Source organism: Phycodurus eques, chromosome 9, assembly GCF_024500275.1.
Source record: "Phycodurus eques isolate BA_2022a chromosome 9, UOR_Pequ_1.1, whole genome shotgun sequence".
Classification (NCBI taxonomy): Eukaryota; Metazoa; Chordata; class Actinopteri; order Syngnathiformes; family Syngnathidae; genus Phycodurus; species Phycodurus eques.
In genome coordinates, this window is record NC_084533.1 from 11,359,942 (window position 1) to 11,385,197 (window position 25,256).

The window sequence follows — 25,256 nt, forward strand, 5'->3', positions numbered from 1 at the left end:
TGGCTGGCCACCAGTTCAGGGTGTACCCCGCCTCTCTCCCACATAGACCCCAAGTGGCCCTCGAGCACATGGCCTTTTGCCCTGAATGAAAATAAATTACCTTTTGCTGCAGCCCATTTTTATTCCGTCATCAATATTAAGAAATTCCACCAGAAGTATTTTGATATTTGAGCTGCATTTATTTAAGTCCTTAATTTATTTAGGGTTAATCATAGGCACTTTAAATGGGGGCAGGTATGTGCTGACCCCAATTTAACCCACATTTAGCGTGAATGCGATTGCTTAGTTCAGAAGACATTTATAAGAGGGTGTTAAATATATTGTAGAAGAAATGTAGAAATGTAGAACATTTATTTGCTTAGCTTGCATTAATATTATGGACGATTTTGAGAAAGGAAGATGTCTCGCCTTCAAGAAGATGACTCAGCAGGAATCATCCGATAGAAGGGTGCCTTGACCAAGGACGTGGCCGGTGTTGGTCTCATGTCTTCACCTTGAAACCCTCCCCTTAGTGTGTTGTGTCTTGTAGCTTAGTATGTTATGTCTTGTAACTCAGAAACCTCCCTATTTCAAATAAATACAGGAGCGACGGGAGAGATTGTTTAGAGCGTGATGAGAGGCTGTAATCTGAACAATCTCCCATACGTCCTCCTCATGAGCAAAAGAAACCAGCGTCTTCATTCCTTTTGTGTCTATTTTTATAGGTGTTGGATGAGATAGATCCAACAGAGGGTGTGTGCACTTGTGGAAACACTATCTCAGTTTCTTATTTTTTACTTTCAATTGGAGTGGGCTAGTCAAAGTCCAGACTTGAATCCAATTGAAATGCAGTGGCATGACCTTAAAAAGGCCATTCATGCTCGAAAACCCTCCATTTTTGCTGAAGTCAAACAATTCTGCAAGGAAGAGTGGGACAAATTATCTCCACAGAGATGTGAAAGACTCATTGGCAGTTATATAAAACGCTTGATTTCAGTTGTTGCTGCTGAGGATGGCCCAATCTTTTATGTTTAGGGGGGCATTCCTCTTTTTAATAAGGCCAGGTAACGTTTAATAGTTTAGTTTTTTTCCCTTAATAATTTAAATCTCCATTTTAAAACAGCATTTTAAGTTTACTTGGGTTATAGTTGTCTGATATTTACATTTGTTTGATGATCTGAAACATTAAAGTGGGGAAACTACTGTATGCAAAAATATAAGAATTTGAGAAGGGGGCCAATACTTTTTCATGGCACTGAAGGTTCACAAACCAAAAAAATTCTGAATGGGCGAATTTGCAAATTCAGAATTACGAATGCACAGAGGTTAACTGCAATCCACTTTGGAATAAGGTTGTAACACAATATGTGAAAAACGTCATGCACTATATTCACAAAGGTGATTCAAGTGCACACCGTGTGGTTGAGACAAATGCATATACATTTAGACTGCTACAAATTGTAACAAGAGCCATGTTTATTCCACATCCATGAATGCATTTTATAAGCTTGTCAATGCTGTTTAGATGGAAGATTTGTGTGAGTAAAAGTAAAAATTGAATGTTTGCACCAATAGTGACAAAAAGTAAGGTCACTTTGGGTTTTTCTGTGCCTTATAACCAAACTCTTACCTTTCCTGAGGAGTGAAACTAAAGACGGTTACTTTGAGGCACTGCCAGGCTCAACCGTGAAACACAAGTGGGCCTAAAACATGGGAGAGCAGGCCTTGAGGCGGACAAGCTACTCCAAGTTTGGCTGGCTGCATTCTCCTCCACCAAACTAAAAAGAAGCCCTCAGCAGAAATCTGCTCAATCGTCACCCTTGTCAGCCATTTTTCTTTGTTTCGGTTTCTGGCTTCCTGTCCATCGAGCTGGTATCGTCACCTCCTCCTCCTGCTGGGCGATTGCGGCTTCTTGCTCCAGGCTGGTACAGCTGGATAGCAGGACGATCCTAATACCAAAAAAGAATCATATATATTGTGTGAAAGTTTAAAAAAAAATAAAAAAATAAATACAGATTGATAGATAGATATTCCTACTTTACCCATTGATTGCATCATCAATGCGTAGATTGTTACTAATAGTAATTCAAGATTCAGAATTTTTGAAATTGTATAATTTGTAAAAAAAAAAAAAATATTTCATCCATTTTCTTTACCGCTTATCTTCACTAGGGTCACGGGTTGCTGGAACCTATCCCAGCTATCTTCGGGCGGAAGGCGGGGTACACCCCGAATCGGTCGCCAGCCAATTGTAGGGCACATATAAACAAACAACCATTCACACCTACCGGCAATTGACGACTGGTTAGCACATCTGCCTCACAGTTCTGAGGACAGGGGTTCAAATCCCGGCCCCGCCTGTGTGGAGTTTGCATGTTGTCCCCCTGCCTGCATGGGTTTTCTCCGGGCACTCCAGTTTCCTCCCACATCCCAAAAACATGCGTGGTAGGTTGATTGAAGACTCAAAATTGCAGGTAGGTGTGAATGTGAGTGCAAATGGTTGTTTGTTTCCATGTGCCCTGCGATTGGCTGGCAACCAGTTCAAGATGTACCCCGCCTCCCTCCGAAGATAGCCGGGATAGGCTCCATCCATCCATTTTCTGAGCCGCTTCTCCTCACTAGGGTCGCGGGGGTGCTGGAGCCTATCCCAGCTGTCACCGGGCAGGAGGCGGGGTACACCCTGAACTGGTTGCCAGCCAATCGCAGGGCACATAGGAACAAACAACCATTCGCACTCACAGTCATGCCTACGGGCAATTTAGAGTCTCCAATTCATGCATGTTTTTGGGATGTGGGAGGAAACCGGAGTGCCCGGAGAAAACCCACGCAGGCACGGGGAGAACATGCAAACTCCACACAGGCGGGGCCGGGGATTGAACCCAGGTCCTCAGAACTGTGAGACTGACGCTCTAATCAGTCGGCCACCGTGCAGCCACAAACAAATATATTAAACTAATATATAAAATGGAGGAAAGTTTGGATTTTAGTGCCCATAAAGGTGGCTCTAAATAAAATATTATCAAATAACAATATATTTGATTGAATTTAATAATTAATAAATGTATCTGTGGCGGCACGGTGGACGACTGGTTAGAGCGTCTGCCTCACAGTTCTGAGGACCGGGGTTCCCCGCCTGTGTTGAGTTTGCATCTTCTCCCCGTGTCTGCGTGGGTTTTCTCCGGGCACTCCGGTTTCCTCCCACATCCCAAAAACATGCACGTTAACTGACAACTCTAAATTGCCCGTAGGTGTGAATGTGAGTGCGAATGGTTGTTTGTTTGTATGTGCCCTGCGATTGGCTGGCAACCAGTTCAGGGTGTACCCCGCCTCCTGCCCGATGTTAGCTGGGATAGGCTCCAGCACGCCCGCGACCCTAGTGAGGAGAAGGGGCTCAGAAAATGGATGGATGGATAAATGTATCTGTAATATGTATGGAGGTAAAGCTTTATAGATGGTTAATAGATAGCCAACTAGATAGTGATGGATTACTTTATTCCGTAGCCGTTCTCGTTTGGCACTGTCGTCCTTCTTGTTGTCTTTGGGCGTCTTCTCCATCTTGTCAGATTCTGACGCGTTGTCAGCCCGTTTCTTGTCCGGTGGCCGCTCCCTCTCCTTCTTCGCCGGCCCCTCCTCCTCCGCCCACTTCCTACCGATGTTCTCGCCTTCGTGCCTCTCCCTCCTCCTGCGTCGCTCCTGCCGCCTCATGCGTTCTTTCTCTCTCTGTTGATGCTCCTTCTCCAGCTCGCGCTTGGCGTCATGCTCCCTGAACTCCTTGCAGCCTTCCTCGTCCGGTCTGTAGGAGTAAATACATTTTTTTTAATTCACTAAAACAAGGGTTAAGTTGGAGTGTGTGAAATAAAATAAAAAAAATGTGAAGGTAAAGTAAAATTATGTTGTGTGTGTAGAATTAGAGTAAATGCAATTCAATGAAAAATTTGACACAAAACTAGGTGAAGGAAAAGTAAAATGTTTTAGTGTGGACAAAATAAATTACATTAAATTAAAGATAAAATTGACAAAACAAGGTAAAATGTTGCAGTGTATATACTTAGGAAATTTTATTTAAAAAAAATTTAATTCATGAGAATAACATGGTGTAGATGAAGTAAAATATGATGAGTGTATACAGTGACACCCGCTATTTGCGGAAGATCGGGACCGTACCGGGTGAACCGTGAATAGTGAATTATTGCCCATTATAATTGCCAAAACCCCAAATATTCTTGACAAAGCAAGAATAAATGGCCAATAAGCGTTTTTGGGATGGGTTACCACCCAAAAAAGAAAAAATGAATTTAAAGAATAGAAAACAAATTACCCCGCCCCTTTAAAAAAACTGAAAGAAGAAAAAACAGCCCCCCCCCCCCTGTAATTAGAAACAAAATCTGCGAATAGGTGAATCCGCAGGTCCCAAGTATGCGGGGGTCCACTGTACACAAAACATGCAACCACACACAAAAAAATCCAATGAAAGAAATTTGACGCAAAACAAGGTGTAGGTATAATAAAATGTGTTGGTGTATAAAATACATTATTGATATAAAATAATGTGAGTCAATTATGACATACTTCTTTGCACGCTCCTCCTTGTTGTCATTGTTTTGTCGTCTCTTGTGCTCAGAGATTCTGGTTTCCTCTTTGCCAGGCCTCTCAGTTTTTTTTAACTTCTCCTTAATTTTGTCACAGTCAGGATCTTCTCCTCTGTCTGGCTTCTTCAGCAGCTACATGATGGACAAATAAATATGATGTCATTTTGCAACGTGTGTGAAGGGATTTTAAACAGAGTTACAAGTTTAATTTGTTCGGATGTATCTCAACTTACACATACAGTGGAACCTCGGGTTACGAACAATGCGGTTTACGAACAATTCGGATGACATCCAAAATGTTTGTAGAAGATTTACCTCTAGTTACATATTATTTTCAGTTTGCGAATGCGCTTTGTATGGACGTACGCAAGGACCCAAGTTGTGCTTCTATTCGTGCTACGTGACGATAACACACTACTGTAAGATGAAAACTATCTAACCATCCATTTTCTGAGCCGCTTATCCTCACAAGGGTCGCGGAAGTGCTGGAGCCTATCAGCAGGAGGCGGGGTACACTGGAACTGGTTGCTAGCCAATCGCAGGGCACACATAAACAAACAACCATTCGCACTCACATTCACACCTACGGGCAAGTTAGAGTCTTCAATTAACCTACCATGCATGTTTTTGGGATGTGGGAGGAAACCGGAGAGCCCGGAGAAAATCCACGCAGGCGCGGGGAGAACATGCAAACTCCACACAGGCGGGGCCGGGATTGAACCCTGGTCCTCAGAAATGTGAGGCAGACGCTCTAACCAGTCGTCCACCATGCTGCCAGATGAAAACTAGTTGTCTCCTAATAGTGTTTGTGATTGAAAAAAAAAAGTCCAGAAATTACTATTTTCATCAAAATTACTATTTACAGTATGCATGTCATTTATTGAATTGCGGCGTCTCTTTAATTAAGGCAACAAACGGTGACTGTTGGTGTAATAACATCAAAATAGCTGTCCACATAGACAGATATGAACACAAGATACACCAGCGCACTGTAGCAGCACGGCTAATCGACACGCATACATAGCAGCCATATTGGCAGGGGCGATGTTCCCATGGAAGGCAATGCATGAACATTGTACCTTGCTCATTTCTCAACCGATTTTCATGAGGGTTACTCTTTTGTCAACGCCAAAGCGTATGCCATCAATAAAGAACATAGGATAAATATCAATCAAAAACTTATCAAAATTATCTTAAGAAATGTGCAGCAAATTGGCCAACAGAGCAATTAATCTTTTAAATGACAATGTGATATCACACTTCCTGAGATTTTTTTTTTCTGAGTCGGTTTGCTGTGCCAAAATCAACCACTTAATTAGAAAAGGAAGAGAAAAGAAAAAACACCCGAATCTGAATTTTCCCGTGTTATTATGAGATAAGGCTCTTCTTCAATGAGGTGTAGTCCTACCTCTTAGTTCAAGTTAATGAGCAATAAACTTGTTTATTTCCCGTTTTAGTGGTTTCTAATTGTGTTTTCACTTTATGTCTATATTGCACTATATTTATTTTTATTCTTAGTGGCTGATGTCAAGATCTGGAGTCAGTTAGGCCTGCTGCACACCGAGCGACACACCCGAAAGAAAAAAAAAAAAATTGCGACCAAATTACAGTCGGTGACTCACACCTGCACATCAGGTGATTGACATTATCAACTCACTGCAACTGAATAACGGCAAACCCCACTGTTATTTTCATAAAATCGACTATTATTTTTTAAGTCAAACCAGACAACGACATGGTGCGATTTTCAAGGAAGAAGCGCAACTGTTGGCTACGAGAATGATTTGTGTCAAATGTGTTGCATGTTGTGCCAGGTTCAAAACCACAAGCTTCTAACAATTAAAATGCACCCATCCATCCATACATTTTCTGAGCCCCTTATCCTCACAAGGGTCACGGGAGTGCTGGAGCCTATCCCATCTATGTCCGGGCAGGAGGCGGGGTACACCCTGAGCTGGTTGCCAGCCAATCGCAGGGCACACATAAACAAACAACCATTCACACTCACATTCACACCTAGAGGCAATTTAGAGACTTCAATTAACCTACCATGCATGTTTTTTGGGATGTGGGAGGAAACCGGAGTGCCCGGAGAAAACCAAGCAGGCACGGGGAGAACAAAACCGGTATTATAATTGAAAGTGCATAAATGTTTACTTTTGGAATTAAGTACATTTCTGCATCTGTACTTTTTCACTTTTACTTAAAGTACAGGAATTGAATCAGTACTTCTACTTTCTTCTTTCTTTACACCAGTATTTGTACTTCTACATAAGTATAGAGAGTGAATACTTTTGCCACATCCGCTATTTACTTTTATTTTTGGCTCATCTTTGATTTGGTCCTTCTCATTCTCTGGCATTTTGTCCAGTTTCCTCATCTTCTCAGCTCCTTTGCGCTTACGTCGCTCCTCCTCGCGCCACTTGCGGCGTTCCTCGTCACGAAGGCGCTTTCGTTCCAGCTCCCGCCGCCTTCTCTCCTCTTTCTTCTCCTCTCTGATTCTCTAAGGAGAGAACATGAGTCGATCTCCTGTCATTCAATTCAGCTCACTAGTGTGCCTGACTTACCTGTTTATTCTTCAGAAAATCCAGCAGAGGAGTTGTTTTTTTAGCTTTAAGAAAAATAAAGGTTGGATTTAGTAGAAATAAGAAAAAGAGTATCAACTGCTTTCATGTAAGGTTGGGTGATATGGCCTAAACTTATTTACTTTGTCACAAAAATGTTAATCGATTTCTTTCCCCTTTGCTAATAGAAAACAATACAATTTTTCAAAGCAAGTTTTACTTTTCAATTTTCCCCCTTGTGGGATTTGCTTCATTCCTCATAGTCGTGATACCAAACAAGCTTTGAAACAGTGCCGCCCCAGCATTAACTTGCATCAACTTCTACAGAAATAATAGATTTTTTTTTTTAATGTACAGATAATGTGAAAACAAGTGCCTCCTTTTGGAAACATAAAAAAAAAAAAAATCACTGCTTTTTCAACATAAAAATGGGCAACATGTTTTTGTCAATGTTAAGCGTGATTGACTGTGATGACCTTCCATTGGGCTCCTTTCTTGTCATAAGGAAAAATGTCAAAAGGATGTCTACCATGAATCGCATTTTTTGAAAAGTAGTCACTAAGGGCGGGGAAATATAGGCAAAAAAAACAACTTTTTTTAATTTTACGATAACGGTAATTTGACGCGATAAAAAAAATAATAAATAAATACAAATCTGTGTGAACCTACTTACTTCCCAGGACATTTATCGAGAGACACAGCGTTTCAGAACAGCTCGTTTAGTTTGTAAAGTGCTTCATACATCTACTGCAAAACATTGCACAAGAATATTGTGCAATATTGGCAATATTTAACAATGAATAACTTCAAGTTATGTCCAGGTTGTATACAGGCAAATATGCCAAGTCAGATTTGCTCATTAGTATTTTAGTTAAGCTTTTGTAACAAAACAAAAACAATGACATCAAAATGTAAACCTAACCAATTATTTTAAACCAAATAGATTTTTGTTTGTCACTACAGCACAAAATGGCATACAAATGTATCTAGAACACAGCAGAAAGAAATGTAGTTGATGGCATCCTTTATGTTTTGCCAATTAATATTTGCTGTGTCATATGATGTGTTTGCTAAATGACTCAGCAAGGGTTTTCTGTGTGTGTTGTGCAGATTTATCTTTTCTTTAGCAGTAGTCATGCTCGTGGAATCAAAGTTTTACGCATTCCTCATACTCAGGGTTGGAAGGGTTACTTTAGAAATTTATTCCGATTCAGTTACTAGTTAGCTATGACGACGACGATGTGACGTCATGACCGCTGAAGTTGTTTTTATTCCCAGTGACAGGTTTAGCAGCTGGTATTGGTGATAGTCTTTAAATAAATACAGCAGTGGGTGATTGATGACGGGTTAGTGAAATATTGATTTACAGTGCGGCTGTCGGGCTGTGCTAGCTAGCTCCTCCATTAGCCTCACTAGCAGTAGTGATGACTTTGACAGTGCACAGTTTTCTTTGTAGATGTTATTCAAAAGGATTTGGGGCCTTTTCGGCAGGGCAGGGGTCGACCTCTTTGCCTCAGAGTCGATGACCCTCTGGTTTTCCCTGAAGGAAGCCAGCAGCCCTCTAGGCCAGGATGTGCTGGCCCAACCTCGGCCGAGCTGCCTGCTTTATGCCTTTCCTCCGCTGTCTCTGGTTTGGCTGACACTTCAGATGGGTCTTCAGGAGCGTCACACGCTGTTGCTGGTGGCCCCCTTTGGGCGGCACAGACATGGTTCCCCCAGTTGCGCAGACTCTGCTTCGGCGAGCCTTGGTGTCTCCCCGTCAGGAGTGAACCGTTGTCTCAACAAGAGGGTCAGCTTTGGCATCACGATCCTCGCTGCCTCCGGTTGTGGGTTTGGCCGCTAAAAGGCCCAACTCGCTGCTGTGCGGCGCCTCTCCGGTGGACCGTTTTAAACGCCAGGGCTCCATCCACTCAGCTACTGTACGCCAATTGGTGGAGACTCTTTGCGGGGTGGTGTGGGAATCGCGGGGTGGACCCGGTCCTTTGCTCAGTTCCCTTGGTTCTGGAGTTCCTGCAGTCCCTCCTGGACAAGGGTCGGTCTCGGTCTACTCTAAAGGTGTATGTGGCTGTGATTTCGGCCCGACATGCTGAGGTAGACAATAGCACAGTGGGGAGCCACGGCCAGGTGCAGTCTTTTCTCAAAGGGGCTCTGAGGCCTCACGCTGCGAAGTCTCCGCAAGCCCCAGCATTTGGTGCTGGAAGGCCTGCGCTAGCCTCCCTTTGAGCCCCTGGCAGGTGCAGAGATGTAGTGGGTGTTTTGCACGGCTGCGTTCCTGCTCGTCATTGCCTCAGCAAAACATGTCGGTGAGCTGCATGCACTGTCGGTCAGCCCTTCGTGCCTGTGCCAGTGTCACTCTATGACCACGGTCACATCACGTGACTTTTTTGGTATGCATACTCGAACTGCATGTGTGCAAAGGGAATATTCAGTGCTTTCAGCACCGCCTTCTGGCGGTGATTCTGGATTTTCAAAGAACCTTAGTTACATACGTAACTTTCGTTTGATTTGCTTGCCACTGAGTCACATTACTGAATCATGTCTGCTCATTTGGCGAATGAGGACTTTCATGCGCTTCGTACTATCTCTCTTCCTCCTATGCCATCCAGGCACCCCTTCAGCTGTTTTCTTATCGAGACAGTATGAATACTCGATAATGTAAAATTGCACATTGTTAAAGCAACGTTCACGATTATTTCGAAGGCGATATATATTGCCCACCCCTAGTAGTCACTAGAGTGATCAAAAAAGTCACTAAAGATAGCAAAAAAAATCTCCAACTTGGCAACACTGACTCTGCTTTTGTAAACTAGCTCCTCTGTTTACAGCGATGATGTTAGTGGAACCGGTGCACGTCAGCAAAAATATCATCCTGACAAATAAACTCAAATTAATCAATAAAATCAATTAATCGCCCAGCCTGACATTAACATTTACTTACCGACTAGCTCCTTCGACCTGGCTTCAATCTCTTCCAGCAGAGTCTCAGGTGTGGATGTGAACTTCTCATTGTCTCCAGTGTAATACTCCAAAAACTTTTTGTAATCAGGATCTAGAAACACATGTACACATAAACAATACATAATATTGTCAAACGTTAAGAATAGAATGTTATTTTCTTTCTTTTGAGGCGGGAGATGACTAAACAGCAGTCACGGTGGACGACTAGTTAGCACTGCCTCACAGTTCTGTGGACCCATGTTCAAATCCGGCCTCACCTGTGTGGAGTTTGCATGTTCTTCCTGTGCCTGCGTGGGTTTTCTACGGGTACGCCGGTTTCCTCCCATATCCCGAAAACATGGATATTAGGTTGACTGAAGACTCTAAATTGCCTGTAGGTGTGGTGACTGCGAATGGTTGTTTGTTTATATGTGCCCTTCGATTGGCTGGCGACCAGTTCAGGGTGTACCCCGCATATCGCCTAGAGTCAGCTGGGATAGGCTCCAGCATGCCTGCGACCCTAGTGAGGATAAGCAGTATGGAAAATGGATGGGATGACTAAACGTCCGGCGAGTCACAATGACCCACAAATGTTTTTGGTGCGTCACTGATGGTGTATTGGTACAGTCGGCTGACTTTGATGTAAGCATCATGGGTTCAGTTCCTACTCTGTTTTGGTGTGACTGTGAGGGTGGATGGTTGTTTGTCTGTATGTGCCCTGCAGCTGACTGACGACCAGTCCAGGGTGTAGTGTACCTTTCGCCCAAAGTCTGCTAGGATAGACTCCAGCTCTCCATGACCCTGAATAGGATAAGTGGTAGCCATTTGAAAATTTATGTTGGATGTTTTTGGTGTACCAAAGATAATTAACATGAGTGTTAAAGAACCAGAGGATGGCCATCAAATCTTTTAGTTTAGATCCCCAAAATATAGCACTGTTTGCTGAAAATATGTCATTTTGTAGTTCTGTGTGTTAAGGAATGTTACAAATAATAAACATTCGTACAGTGTAAAAGGAAAGTGTATAATGTAAGAAATAGAAGCCATTTCATCATAAAAAAAAAACACACACCGTCACTAATGGTGCCACACTTGGTATCCTTTTTCTTGCTTCTTTTCTTGGATGTCTTTTGAAAAGGTGCAAACTCCACAATGGCAGGGTACTCCTGTCCTTTTGGAAACAAACGTATACAACCAAACCATTGAGTGGACGTTCTCTTTAATTGTAAATATCAGGATATATTTATTACCTCTGTTGTCAATGAACACATAGCCGTCGAAGCGATCCCTGAACAGTACAATATCCTCTTGGTTCTTGAAGTTGATGTAGGCCCTCGCAAAGAGGTGAGGATAGAGGCTGAGAGAAGTAATTAAAGGAGACATATTATGCTTTTTTGCCCACAGTTTGAAAGAGTTCCCGGTTTCCATTTTGCCAAAATACCCCAAGGATAAAATATTACAGCACACTTTCAGCCTCTTTTTGGAGACAAAATGAAATCATCTTGTTTTGAGGGGGCAGTCCTGACGCTTGCATTGCAAATGAGACTCTTTTATCCTGCCACCCCACCCCCACTGCAGAGGAAATGCTGAGTATGGCTTTGTACCATGACGACCAGGGATGGAGCTCACGGGTTGCGGCAATGCTAGCGCCAATTGCTAGCCCATCGTGGGAGGAAAAATGCAAGTGCCCAGAATATAAAAGTTGGTCATTTTTAGATGAGGTATAAAAAAAAAAGTTAAAATGAGTATGTAATTTGTTTTTAATAAGAAAAATAGCACTCTAAAATATTGTACTGTATAAAAATGGGTCAAAGATGAATGAGTCATAGGCATATAAAATTGTTGTGTGACCGCCAGCGATGTTATATAAATTATTCTCGCTCAAAGACACGTTTGGAAATACGCAGCACAAAAAAGATTTACTTATAGATAGTTGGTAGTTTAATTTGTCACATTTGATAGAAGGGCAGGCACTCAGAGACCCAGCTATTTGTATACAAACAATTCAAAAGTCAATATTTTTTATGATATCGCAAGCTCACCTGGTGTCATTGGAGAAGAACTCGAGGTAGTCCACTTCGGGAAGAGGCTGCAGTTGCTCCTCCAGCTCCTCCTTAGTAAGACTTGGTGGCAGCCTTCTGATCACAATCTACAATTGGAGTGTTATTCCTCCATTAGTACACAGCAAAGGGAACAAATAGGGTGGCTACTTACAATTTTATTTTAATAACCACGTGGTAAATGGACTGCACTTATAGTAGTGCTTTATCTACACCATCACAGTGCCCAAAGCGCTTAACAACGCCTCACATTCACCCACTCACACACACATTCATACACCAATGGGCAGCTGCTGCCATGCAAGGCACTGCCAGGCCCACAGGGAGAAAACTGGGTTCAGTGTCTTGCCGAAGGACACTTCGACATGCGGACAGTCAGTGCTGGGATTCGAACCAATGACCCTTCGACCCGCTCTACCTACCTACTTACCACAGCCCCCCCCAATCCATAAATATGCATATATACTAGACTTTACACCGATTTTATCGGGCTGATGGGTAGCGGCCGATATTTTGCTAATTGGCTGATCGGCTTTCATAATTCTCCGATCCGATTCTGGATGCTTGGGCTAACGTGTCTGCTTGCACTGTTATTCGAGCTTTCGTAAAAGCCGGCATCAGTTCTGAGGAGCCGCACGGCAACGAGACTGACTCAGACAATGACGAGAGGGAACCTGGCGTGTTTGATTGAGAACTTGCCCAGCTGTTCATTTCGGATACAGAAGATGAGGACTTTGATGGATTTATGGATGAGGGTTGATCAAAAAATAATGTGAGTACATTGTTAAATACTTCAATAAAGTACAAACAAACTCAGTTTTGCTACCACTGCTTTTTTAAAAACATTGTTTTAGCGTGCATGCATGGTACCGTATGTTTTAAGCTAGCGTATGTTTTACTATTCCTGCGCCCAATAATACGGTGCGCCTTATGTGTGTGTTAAATACAGAAATAGACCCCGTAACTGAGACTGCGCCTTTCAATGCGGTGCGCCTTATGGTCGTGGAAATACTCTACCTTAAAAATATCCATGGAAATAGTTACATTGAGAGTTACATAGTTACAGTGAGCCAACTTTTTTTTTTTTTTTTTTGGTTTGCATCTTGTGGTATGGATGTTTCTTCTTTTAAAGTCTTCTTAGAATAGTGGATTGTGATACCTTCACCCATGCCCTGTGGAGGTTGGCAGTGATGTCACTGAATGTTGTCCTTCAGTGTTTCTTCACAGCTCTCACAATGTTTCTGTCATCAACTGCTGTTGATACCCTTGGCCGACCCATTTGATGTCTGTAGGTCAGTACACTAATAGTTTATTTCTTTTTTCAGGACATTCCAAATTGTTGTATTGGCTATGCCCAATGTTTGTGCAATAGCTCTGATCGATTTTCCCTCTTCTGTCAGCTTCAAAATTGTTTGCTTTTATCCCATAAACAGCTCTCTGGTCTTCATGTTTGCTTAACAGCAAATGCAGTTTCTTCAGTATACAACAAAAACAAAGGAATTGACCTTGCCATTAAAATACTTTAGGATCCATGGTTCGCAAGTGGAGGAAGCAGGAAAACGAGCTTCGCCAAGTCAAGTAGACGAAGCTGAGTTTCCGCAAAAACAAGGCGGGGTGCCCCGAGTTGGAAGACCAACTCGAGCAATGATTAATGGTCAAAGAACAGCCGGAGAAGCGTCTCTACAGTCAACATTCGACTGAGGGCAATAACGCTTGCAGAAGAAATTAAAATCGAAACATTTTCAAGGAGGTCCGTCTTGGTGGTTTCGTTTTATGAAACGGCACCATCTATCCATCTATCGCCGGGCGAGTTACACCACCATAGGTAAATGGATTGTGGATGCCTGGGCTAAGGTATCTGCTTTGACTGTTGTACGAGCTTCCGCGAAAGCCGGCATCATTGCTGAACAGCCCCCCGGCAAAGAGACTGACTCCGACAATGACGAGGGAGAACCCGGCATGTTTGATGGAGAACTTTCCCAGCAGTTCATTTCGGATACAGACGATGCGGACTTTGATGGATTCATGGGTGAGAACTGATCAAAAAAATAACGTGAGAAGATTGTTAAATACTTCAATAAAGTACAACCCAACTCAGTTTTCCTCCCGCTGGCTTTTTAAAGCTAGTGTATGTTTTAGCGTGCATGCATGCTACCGTATGTTTTAAGATAGCGTATGTTTCACCATGCCTGCGCCCAATAATACGGTGCGCCTTATGTAAGTGTTAAATACAGAAATAGACCCGTAACGGAGACTGCGCCTTTTAATACGGTGCGCCTTATAGTCGTGGCAATACGGTGTGTGTGTGTGTACACATACATACATATATATATATATATACATACATACATATATATATATATATACATACATATATATACACACATACATATATATACACACATACATACATATATATATATACATACATACATATATATATATATATACATACTTATATATACACACATACATATATATATATACACACATACATACACATATATATACATACATACATATATACATACATACATACATACATACATAGACAGAATTTCTAGGTGCAGCCGAGGTGTAGAGGGGGTCCAGTTTGGTGACCTCAGTATTGCATCTCTGCTTTTTGGAGATGATGTGGTTCTGTTGGCTTCATCAAGGCATGACTCTTACTAACTCTCACTGGAGTGGTTCGTAGCCAAGTGTGAAGCAGCGACGATGAAAATCAGCACCTCCAAATCTGAGACCATGGTCCTCAGCCGGAAAAGGGCGGAGTGCCCTCTCCAGGTTGGGAAGAAGATCCTGCCCCAAGTCGAGGAGTTCAAGTATCTTGGGGTCTTGTTCGTGAATAAGGGCAGAATGGAACGGGAGATCAACAAGCAAATCGGTGCAGCGTCTGCAGTGATGCGGATTATGTATCGGTCCCTTGTGGTGAAGAAGGAGCTCAGCCGAAAGGTGACGTTCTCAATTTACCGGTAGATCTACGTTCCTACTCTCACCTATGGTCACAAGCTATGGATTGTGACCGAAAGAACAACATCCCGGATACAAGTGGCCGAAATGAGTTTCCTCCTCAGGGTGTCCAGGCTCTCCCTTAGAGATAGGGTGAGAAGCTCGGTCATCCGGGAGGCGCTCATAGTCGAGCCGCTTCTCCTCCGCATTGAGAGGATCCAGATGAGGTGGCTCGGGCATTAGATTAGGATGTCTTCTGGATGCCTCCCTGGTGAAGTCTTCCGGGCAAGTCCCAAAAGGAGGAGACAAAGGAAACGCTTAAGAGGAGTCTCTCGGCTGGCCTGGTAACGGCTCGGGACCCCCCACCCGGAAGACCTGGATGAAGTGGCTGGGGAAAGGGAAGTCTGGGCTTCTCTGCTAAAGCTGCTGCCCCCGCGCTCGGAGAAGTGGAAGAAAATGGATGTTTGGATGTATATGGATTTATGTATAGGCATATTGGTATGAGGAATAATATTTAATCCAATCCATTTTACAGATAACATATCTTTTTTTGTATCTTGGTGTACATAGAATTAGAATTTTATGTGTATGTATGGACTGGATTAAATATGATTCCTTATACCAATCCCAAACGTACTTGCCAGCTCACCTAGCCCAGCCTAGCTTAGCAGCTCGAGAGTTTTACCTTTGTCATGGTCTCTTTCTTTTCCTTCGACTTCTCCGTCCTATCCGAATCCTCGCACATTATTTCCACCCTCCTCTCCCTGGGTCGGGTATTTTCCTTGTCTTCCTTCATATTTTTAAAGAGCTGCTTTTTAATTATGTGTCATTCCTCGGACGTGTTTACTTTTTTTAAACTCCGTCGAAGTGGGTGGGAACCGAATTGGGTAGCAACGAAGCACGCATGCGGAACTTTTAACGTCCGCCCTGACGCAGTATTGAAAGTCCACAAACGGGGGCGCTGTGGGCAAGGCACAGGTTTAACGCCTCATTTAGTTCATTCCGAATAACAGCTTCAGATTTCAAAGGCCTTGTGTCGTTATCTTTTAGGGCTTAGATGTGAGTTGTAGTTACTTTGAATAATGTAAAAAAATATAATATGTTCTCTATAAATCATACATTTAATTTTTTTTTTTTACCGCAGATTTCGACTAGGTATTGTTTTTGTTTTTTTAATAGTTCAAAGTAGACCGTTGTTTCAACTTCCGGAGAAGAAGGAAAGCGTCATAGATATGAATGCGTAGATTCGCCAGCGGAATTAAGCAGCCCGGCTAACTGACGTGCCTAAATTGCGACTATGTTGGGGAGGTTGACGTTCCCATAGGCAATGCATGGAGACTGAAATAAAGTTGTAACTTGCTTCTTCCTCTATAAATTTTCATTAGGATTACTTTTTGTCAACGCCAAAGCGTATGCTATCAAAAACTAAACATTTTTCAAGGCATAAAGAACATATTTTATATACCTTATCATGTGAAATGGACTCACAGTTCCCTTGTCGTAATTGTACGACGTTTTACGCAACCGTATGTAGCACAATGTACCGGTATCGTGGGTCGACTTCGACCCCCCTACCTTAGCGTCACAGTAGGCACGGAGCTCAAATCAAAATGGGCGTGTCGTATCTACCAATACATATCTGTGGGACCGCCATCTTGTTAGCCTTAACGGGTGGGCATTCAAGAGCATTGTTTTTTTCTGACAGTTGACTGCTTGCTGCAAGCATGTGGTATGAAATTCTCCCCGGCCTTGGCATCATGGCGGTGTGTCTGATCATTCCCGGCGTTGCCACCGCACAGATCCACAAATTCACCAATGGTGGAAAGGTAAGGTGGTGGTGGATGGGGGCAGGATGCTCGGTCCTTATGTAGCGGTGGTAACAAGAAATGTGTAAATGTGTTGTTCTAAACTGTTACTGTGGGTTTCACGTCCACGCAGGAAAAAAGAATCGCCAGGGTTCCCTGGCAATGGTACCTGATGGAAAGAGACAAGCGGGTGTCGGGAACGGGACGCTACTTTGACTCCAAGGTGAACGTCTGTCGGCCGTATGCACAACCTTGTTTATTGACAGCTATTAACCGATACAAACTCACTATAATCGCATCATAACTTTATTGCTAAACACTGCTTAACAATGATTGTTTATTTCCTTCTACAGGGACTCGAGAACATCCACTGATGACGAAGAAGGAAGTTATTTGTTGTACATTAAAAAACAGTTCTATTCGACATTCATTTGTGCCCGTGTTGTCAATTAAAATGTTTCAGACTCTTCGGGTTTAGCTGTTTTGTATGTCTTAAGCACTGTAGTAGAATTATGCTGTGCTTCTCGTCGTTTGATCCAAGGTAAATATTTAGAACAAAACACAGAAATCTAGATCTGTGACAAAAAGCCACATTTCTTTATATACATAGCAAAACTCTGCAAGTAATTGACACACCCACCCCAAAGGATTATAATTGCCTATAGGTGCCACAAGATGGTGGCAAAGCATGACTAATGAAAGGTCCTCAACTCACTTCAACATAGGTCCTTGGTATCAAGATGGCGCCAAAGCAATACTTTTGTACTCGACAAAGCTTTGGCCTAAGCACAAAACAGTAACCAGATGAGGGTTTTTTTCTGTGAATAATGGAGTTGGAAATATTTTATATGTACTATATTTTGAGGGTATGGTACTGAAAATGGAAAGAAGTCCTCCTCTAATTAAGAATTGAAGCTTTATTAGTCATTGTCACAGGTACAATGAAATTAATGTGCTTCCAGTCAGTGCAACATTCATTTAAAGAATAGAGAAAAGACTATATATATAACACACAGAGATAGTCAGTCATGGATTTTCATTGTTTATTGAAAATTAAATTCAAACAAAGTGGATGACATTTATAGTGTAAAAAAAAAAAAAATACATTAACTGAGAATATTTGTGGTACAATTAAAAAAGAATGGATGCTAAACAGTACGAAAGTAGTTCCCCTATGCATACAAGCCAAAGAAACATTTGGATACCGTGTAGAACCTTTATTTTTGTGTGTGTGTGTGTGTGTACAACTACAGTTTAGTGCGCAGTATAACTAAAGATTATCAACTACAAGTTTAAAATTGTATGAACAATCATACAGCTATCTGAACAGATTAGAGCATATGTTGTTGCTCAGCAATGATGACATTCAGCGAACCACACAAAACATTTACTCTATTTACATATGGATTCCAGATGCATATTAGCAGTTTTGCTATAATGCAGCATGTTTATGTATGAGCAATAGTCATCAATGTGCACTGTCCCGATCCATGCAAGTATAAAGAAACAACACTTCACAAGTGTTTTGTTTCTTCATGCCATGGCTGCTCATTTGATCTGACTATACTGACAAAATTACATGACAAAATGTACTTGCTACATTAATTGATAGCCCTGCTTTAAATCTGAATTTGAAGTTGTAAAAAAAAGCAGACAACAAAGAAAATTGAGAGCTCTCAAGTTCAAATCAAGGATAAACATCCAAAACGGTGGTGTATGTCCAGTACGCTATATGCGGACGGCTGCATGTTGCATGCTGGGCTTGGAAAACCACCGGCACAAACGTACATACAAACGTTGACATCACCGTTCTTAGCAGTTCGGCGGCTAAGTTGATTACCTCTGTTATATTTCTAATTGATTGTATATTCCAAAAAAATACATCATGACTTTTTTGTTGAGTGAGTTGGGGGCCTGTCTTTGTTCAGACACACGAGGCGGCGGGAGAAAACACTGCATAGCCTGCTTTTAAGTCACTAACATTATGGTGGCTGCATTTATGCTAGAATAATATTTAAATTACATGAAAAGAATTACCGTTTTGCTGCAGAACAAGAGAAACGAGGTTGATTCTCACATAGGGCAGTGTTTTCTGGCCCAGAATTGGATTCTGGGTCTGGTGGCTGAAATATGTAGGGATGTACAGGCCGAGTGTTGCTTGACAAAGTGGCATCAGTTTTTCAGGTCATAGTAGTGATATTAGACTGTTGAGCAGGTCACATGTTTAGCACATTCAGCGGACACGCTCAAAGCATTTGAGAGCAGATACAAAAGCTTCATTTTTCACAATTTTGAAGCCTCATTTTACATAATTGCCAATTTTTTTTTTAATCATTCACATTTGTCAGGGTTGTAACAACACTTCTCTGTGGGGTCAAATTTATAAGACATTTATTTGTACTCTACAGGACTAACTTATGATGAACTACAAAATTATCTGCTGCATCAAGGATGATGAACAATAAATATAAAGGAAATGTCAGTACTGGTAGTTGGAAAAACCATTTTACTAACACAGATTTGCAACATGAAAAACCGTTAACGAAAGCAAATAATTGATCTATCTTACAAAAAAGGGTGCTATTTACACAATGTCCTACAAACATCGTCCTCAAAATGGAGCGGTTTATATCATGGCTTGTCCTCTTTCCCTTTGGTCTTTCTGTAGACCATCTCTTTGAAGCTGGACAGGATCTTGCTCTCCCTTTTCCGTCTTTCCTCCTGATTGAAAGAGGCCAGCGCTCTCTTCTCGTCCGCGCTGTAGATCTGGTTTTCCTTTCGCAGACGCACAGCCTCCATGCGGCGATGTCTGCAACGGCGACATGCATACCAATTGAGTACAATCAGAGGAGCTCGTCGTACCAGGAAAAGTGCTTGTGTACAGCTTCGAATAGGAACGTTAAGCCTTATGAAGACGACAAAGTACCTGCTGCCGCTCATCACATAGCCTGACTTCTCAAAGTCAGCGATCTCATTGCTCGTCAGGCCAATTTCTCCTCTCCTTGGAATACGTTTTCCGGCTTTAACGTACTCCGCCATGGCAGCACCTTCACCTGGTAGCAGAGCGTGACCAAAACTGCAGGACAAAAAAATTACAAAGCTTGAATATGTCAGAAGACGACGATAGCCTCCCTTTTCTAATGTAACTTGAATGGACCTTTTTTCAAATGACAAACTTACTCTAAAGGTCTCTCGTCCTGAGACAGGAGCGTGAGTGGTGCTTCGGGTCCCACCAGGTTATCTTCGGCGGAGCCTTTTTCAACCCACATCACCTCGCCAGCGTCCACCTCCTCCTCTTCTTCAGACTCTCCGCTGCTGGAGTCACTTGATGACTTGCGGGTCTTTCTCGCCTTCTTCTTCTTGGACTTCTTGGACCTGAGAGCAAACGTGGCGTTTCAGTGTCTTCCTTTGTGGAGGAAAACAACTGCCGCAATAACACTTACTTCTTGCTCTTCTTTTTCTTTGTCTTCTTTACTCCATCCTCTGGAAAAAAAAGTGACAAGAGTTAAACGTGTGCAATAGAAACGTCAAATAAAGAACTTAAACGTCACATACCATCTGCATCTGACTCCAGGCCGCTGTCTGACTGCTTCTTGTGCTTTTTCTTCTTGGATTTCTTCTTCTTTTTCTTCCTCTTTTCATCTAAAAACACATGGAAGCAATATTGTTTATTGGAGACATGCATTTTTATCACAATTAAAAAAAAGTTACTAAGTGTCTCAGTCTGTGATATGTTTTCATCCAAAATAACCCAAGGATTCAGAATTACAACACCGTCTTTTTCAAGCCTCTCTGAAATCCGCCTGTTTTGAGGGGGTGGTCCTGTTTTGGAAAAATGCATATGAGCCAATTCTCAACCCGTACGTTGTTGCAACATGAGAAGAGCTTTCGTTACCATGACAACTAGTGGTAGATGTAGGGTGTGGCTACTTGAATCCGAATTGCGAAGCACAGGCAAGTCCCCGAAGACGCTAAAAGCATCGATATTCACTTGCCGTGCGAGCACTTGATCCCCAAGCCGCAGCTTTACAGTGCATGTGCAAAGTAGTCACAGAGCTTCACTGTTTCCTCATTTTGTGCACTGTCATCTGTGGCACCTTGTATAGACAGGCGTGTGCCTTTTCAAATCATGTACAATCAACTGAATTTACCACAGGTGGACTCCAATGAAGCTGTGGAAACAGAATGATCAGTGGAAATAAGACGCACCCAAGTTCCAGTGTGAGCTTCACGGCAAAGGCTGTGAATACTTATGTACATGCGATTTCTTAGTTTTTTACTTTAAATAAAGGTTTGTGGATGCGTGTAATCTACCTTCTGAGTTTGACGCCGAGCTGACATTTTTCCCGTCGTCTTCGACGGGTGTGAATTCATCAGAGCTAGTGGAGACAAACAAAACCAAAGTTAAACTTTCTGTCACTGACTACAGTAGCTATCCAAATAAAATAAAACATTTCGGTTAGAGGGCGACACTTCTTTGACTTACTCTTCTTCTTTCACCCTCGGCGAATATCCCCACACTTCGGGACAACCTTGCTCGCCGATTCTCTCTCGCTCCTTCAGCCGCCTGCAACAAACAAACACGTCACACTCCAGTTGCTTGTGTTTGCCATCTTACATTGATCTAGAGGGGGTCCTCAGTTTAGAATGATCTGGACATATAGACCCTTTCCCAAAAATTAGAATATCACGGAAAAGTTTATTTATTTCCATAAACCCAATCAAAAAGTTAAACTTTCATAGATTATAGATTCAGGGCCCACAATTTAAACAATTTCAAGTATTTGATTATTTTTATATAATTTGGGTTTACAGCTCATAAAAACCACAAAATCAGGAATTCAAAAAAATAGAATACCGTGAAGAAATCAGCCCAAATTTTGCAGGCCATAAATGTTTTAAACTGCGTGTCACACACTAATCATCTACTAAACTCAAAGCACCTGCATAGGTTTCCCCAGGTGTCATTAAATTGCTTCAGTTGGGTTCAATATGGGGAAGACTGCAGACTTGACAGAGAGATGACTGTGGGCTTCAGCGGAATATTAAACAGAGAAGATTGAAGAATGTAGCAGAAATCCAGAAAGAGTGGAATGAGACGGGAATCACAGCTTCAAAAACCACCACATTCCGACGGATCCGGGAGATGCACTCCAACTGTCGGGTTCCTCGGGTCAAGCCGCTTCTGAGCCTCAGCCAACGTAGGAAGCGTCTCAACTGGGCCAAGGAGAACAAGGACCGGACTTTTGGCCAGTGGTCCAAGGTCTTCTTTTCCGATGAAAGTAAAGTGTGCCTTTCATTCGGGAATCAAGCTCAAAGGGTTTGGAGGAAGACAGGTGAAGAACAGAACTTAGAGGACTTAATTATTCCGTCTGCTGAGGCACTGTATGGAGATGCAGATTTCATCTTCCAGGAGGACCTGACCCCTGCCCATACCGCCAGAAGCAACAAAACCCTGTTTGATGCCCATGCCATCACAGTGCTTGACTGGCCAGCCAATTCACCGGATCTAAACCCCATGGAGAATCTATGCGGTATTATCAAGAGGAAAATGAGGGGCACCAGACCTCAAAACAATGAAATGACAGCAAGCATCACGAAAATCTGGGCTTCCGTGACTCGCAGGTAATGCCACAGGCTGACTGCCTCAATGCCACAGCACATTGAGGCAATGATTAAAGCAAAGGGATTCCCAATCAAGTATTGAAGATTAACATATCATTTTGAATGAACCATATTTCGATTTGATTTAATGTGACCCTAATTTCTAAAAAGTTGGAAATGTCCAAAATATTAGTCCCCGAGCTCAAGTGAAAGGAACTCTGAATGCTTCAGCACACAAAGATATTTTGGACACTTTGTGGGAACAGTTTGGAGGAGTTGGTGTACTCTATGTAATATGCAGTGAATAAACTGTAACATTAAAAGGGACCAGCAGATGAACTGTTTGTATATGCTCAAAAGATTAAAGGGCCCGAATTTTGCCAAACCAACTTTTTTTTTTGTATTTGGGTTGTAATATTGTGTCAATGGTGCCTCAGTAAATATGCGAAATAGGAATTAAAATCATCCATGCATTCCAGACGTTTTCTGCCGAGATGCCTGAAATCAGGTCATTCGAATTTCTCCAGGTTATCGACGTCACTAGCGAAGATCTCCGCCTATCGTTTCAACTGCCAAACCAGCGCTCTCAACATAATAAACGTGTGCTCTCACAAGTAGCGAGGGTTGGGTCTTCTACACGGAGGCAGCCAATCAGAGGGGCGGTCTTTGCCAAAAATGGACAAAGTGGAGACAAAACTGGGTCAAACAGAAGTAGCTTTCAGAGGGGCATTTTCTGGACTCACATAACAAAACCGTGGTGTTTTTTGTTTTTTTTAAATGAAATTGACACTTTTTTATAAAGTCCATGTTGGACTGTCACTCTCTGGAGGCCTAAATAACCAAAATATAGAACCTTTAAAACATGCACTCGCGCAAGTGCGACCAGATGAAATTTGTACACGCACACACTGAAAAAAGGGTCACATATTTTGGCGCAAAGAACATTTTGGCCGCAGTCTCGAGCCCTAAAAAGGTAGGGATGTGTATGCAAAGTTGCGAGATGAATCGGGCAATCCGAAATCAGTAAACTTCGAGCCCTTAATTATGACATGAAACAGTTGTCCTAGTTTTATTTGATTATCCTACTGAAATTACTCGAAAGAGAAAATAATCTTGAAATGAGACCTTGTGTCAAAATGACGGAGTTAACACCAAGACAAATATTTTTAAGAAGTCCTCCATTATGTTTTCTTCGATGTTTGTTTACGACGAACAATTCCCTTGACTCATTACCTCCACCCGCTGGCTGGAATTATACAAAGTAGACGTTGGTATAGCTGTCGTGCTGTAGTGTTGATAGAAAGTGCTAAACGAGTTGAATTGGATTGAAACAAAGTGTACCTTGCCATGAGTTCTTCTTGTCTCTGCCTGTGAGCATCGTCTCTCTGCTGGTCATGGTAAAAATCATCTCTGGAGCCGCCGTGCCTCCACGGAGCGTCCCTCTGCTCGGACCAGCGGCTGTGACTTTGACCACTACCGGCATGCCTTTCTCGGGATCGGGACCGACTGCGGTGGGGGCTGCCGACTCGGAACCGCTTGATGGTCCTCGCTTCCCTGAGTCGGTGCTCTCGTTCCTCTCGCTCGCGCTCCCTGTCGCGGGGCCTCGGGAGTCTGGGCCCGAAGCTGTCCGGCGATATGCTTCTCTCTCGGCTGCGGGAGCGAGAGCGGTTTCGAACGTGTCGGGGACTCCGAGAGCTCGGACGGCTGAACTGTGGCATGATCCAAGCGAATTGCTCTCAGAAATATTTAGCGTAAAGACGGACCCAAAATAGCTCAGGACTCAACAAGCAGAGTCCTCTGCTACACTACTATACGATTGGTCAACAACCGAAAGTCTGTCTGTGTTTCCGTTTCCTTCTTCTTGTTTTGGTGTACATTTCCGTTTCCGGAAACCGAGCGAAGGACCCGCCCGCAGACAAGTATCTCGATGTCTCCTTGAGCGGATTGGCCAGTGGCTGTGATAGATCAGTGCGTCCGCCATATTGGATGTGTCAATTTTGCTCATAATGTAGTGTGTGTTTGGAAACTCAATCTGACGACCTAACTCTGCTCTGAGAATGCGCGTGCTCCGAGCACAGATATGTATAGGTAGATACGACGCGCGTTTTGAGCTCTGTGTCGAAGACAACACTAAGCGAGGGAGGTCAAAGTCGTCGGCGCATTCCATGTGTGTGGACGGCAAGATAACCGAAAGAACAAGGATGCCGGCGCATTCTGCTGGATACAGTTGCGTACAATTACAACAAGGGACCTGGGTGTAACCGTTCACATTAATAATAGTAATAAGAAAATATTATTGGGGGTCTTTTTTAAATGTTGTGAATTGATAGCGTACGCTTTGGCATTGACAAAAAAAGTAAACCTCATGAACCTTAGTGAAGAAATGACCATGGTAGGACTTCATTTCAATGTCCATGAATTCCCTTCTATGGGAACGTCGCCCTCCCCAACATGGCCGCCATGTGTACGTCGGTTAGCTGGGCTGCTCAGTGCACAGTCTTATCTGGTGTTCATATCCACACTTGAGGAATGCAGAGGTGCTGCCTTTCTTTGAATTTATGAACAACTCAGTGAACGATGTCGTTCAAATCCCCTGTCAGTTCACAGCCCTCGCATCTTACTTGAACAGCTTGCGTGCTCTTCCTGCCTGCCACTCTCAAACACACATGAATATATTTGGAAAGCAGTATATTGTAATATCTGTAACTGAGTGTGGGCCGATAACAGCAGGACCTGGTGATTGGCGGTTGTGATGTCAGCAAAGAAGAA

General features: G+C 42.7%; 3 protein-coding genes across 4 annotated transcripts; 1 reads left to right on the plus strand and 2 right to left on the minus strand.

Annotated features, from left to right (window-relative positions):
• Nucleotides 1-1,424: 1,424 nt before the first annotated feature.
• upf3b (UPF3B regulator of nonsense mediated mRNA decay) lies at nucleotides 1,425-16,423 on the minus strand. Its single transcript, XM_061685608.1, has 10 exons — nucleotides 15,764-16,423; nucleotides 12,112-12,218; nucleotides 11,320-11,426; nucleotides 11,142-11,240; nucleotides 10,071-10,181; nucleotides 7,136-7,179; nucleotides 6,883-7,071; nucleotides 4,549-4,700; nucleotides 3,469-3,772; nucleotides 1,425-1,928 (listed from the first exon to the last, which is right to left on the minus strand). Exons 1-10 carry the CDS (start codon nucleotides 15,872-15,874, stop codon nucleotides 1,803-1,805), a joined length of 1,350 nt encoding a protein of 449 aa, XP_061541592.1. The 5' UTR covers nucleotides 15,875-16,423; the 3' UTR covers nucleotides 1,425-1,802.
• Nucleotides 16,424-16,694: 271 nt separating this feature from the next.
• ndufa1 (NADH:ubiquinone oxidoreductase subunit A1) lies at nucleotides 16,695-17,309 on the plus strand. Its single transcript, XM_061685609.1, has 3 exons — nucleotides 16,695-16,904; nucleotides 17,017-17,106; nucleotides 17,237-17,309. The coding sequence occupies exons 1-3, from the start codon at nucleotides 16,803-16,805 to the stop codon at nucleotides 17,255-17,257; spliced, it is 213 nt and encodes a 70-aa protein (XP_061541593.1). The 5' UTR covers nucleotides 16,695-16,802; the 3' UTR covers nucleotides 17,258-17,309.
• A 2,057-nt stretch (nucleotides 17,310-19,366) lies between these two features.
• Nucleotides 19,367-24,338, minus strand: nkap (NFKB activating protein). 2 transcript variants are annotated; one of them, XM_061686434.1, is made up of 9 exons: nucleotides 23,829-24,338; nucleotides 21,370-21,450; nucleotides 21,198-21,262; nucleotides 21,035-21,055; nucleotides 20,439-20,525; nucleotides 20,327-20,366; nucleotides 20,064-20,258; nucleotides 19,810-19,959; nucleotides 19,367-19,692 (listed from the first exon to the last, which is right to left on the minus strand). In XM_061686434.1, exons 1-9 carry the CDS (start codon nucleotides 24,203-24,205, stop codon nucleotides 19,515-19,517), a joined length of 1,194 nt encoding a protein of 397 aa, XP_061542418.1. In that variant the 5' UTR covers nucleotides 24,206-24,338; the 3' UTR covers nucleotides 19,367-19,514. The 2 variants fall into 2 exon arrangements, with proteins under 2 accessions (XP_061542418.1, XP_061542420.1); XM_061686436.1 differs by lacking the exon at nucleotides 21,035-21,055.
• Nucleotides 24,339-25,256: the final 918 nt, after the last annotated feature.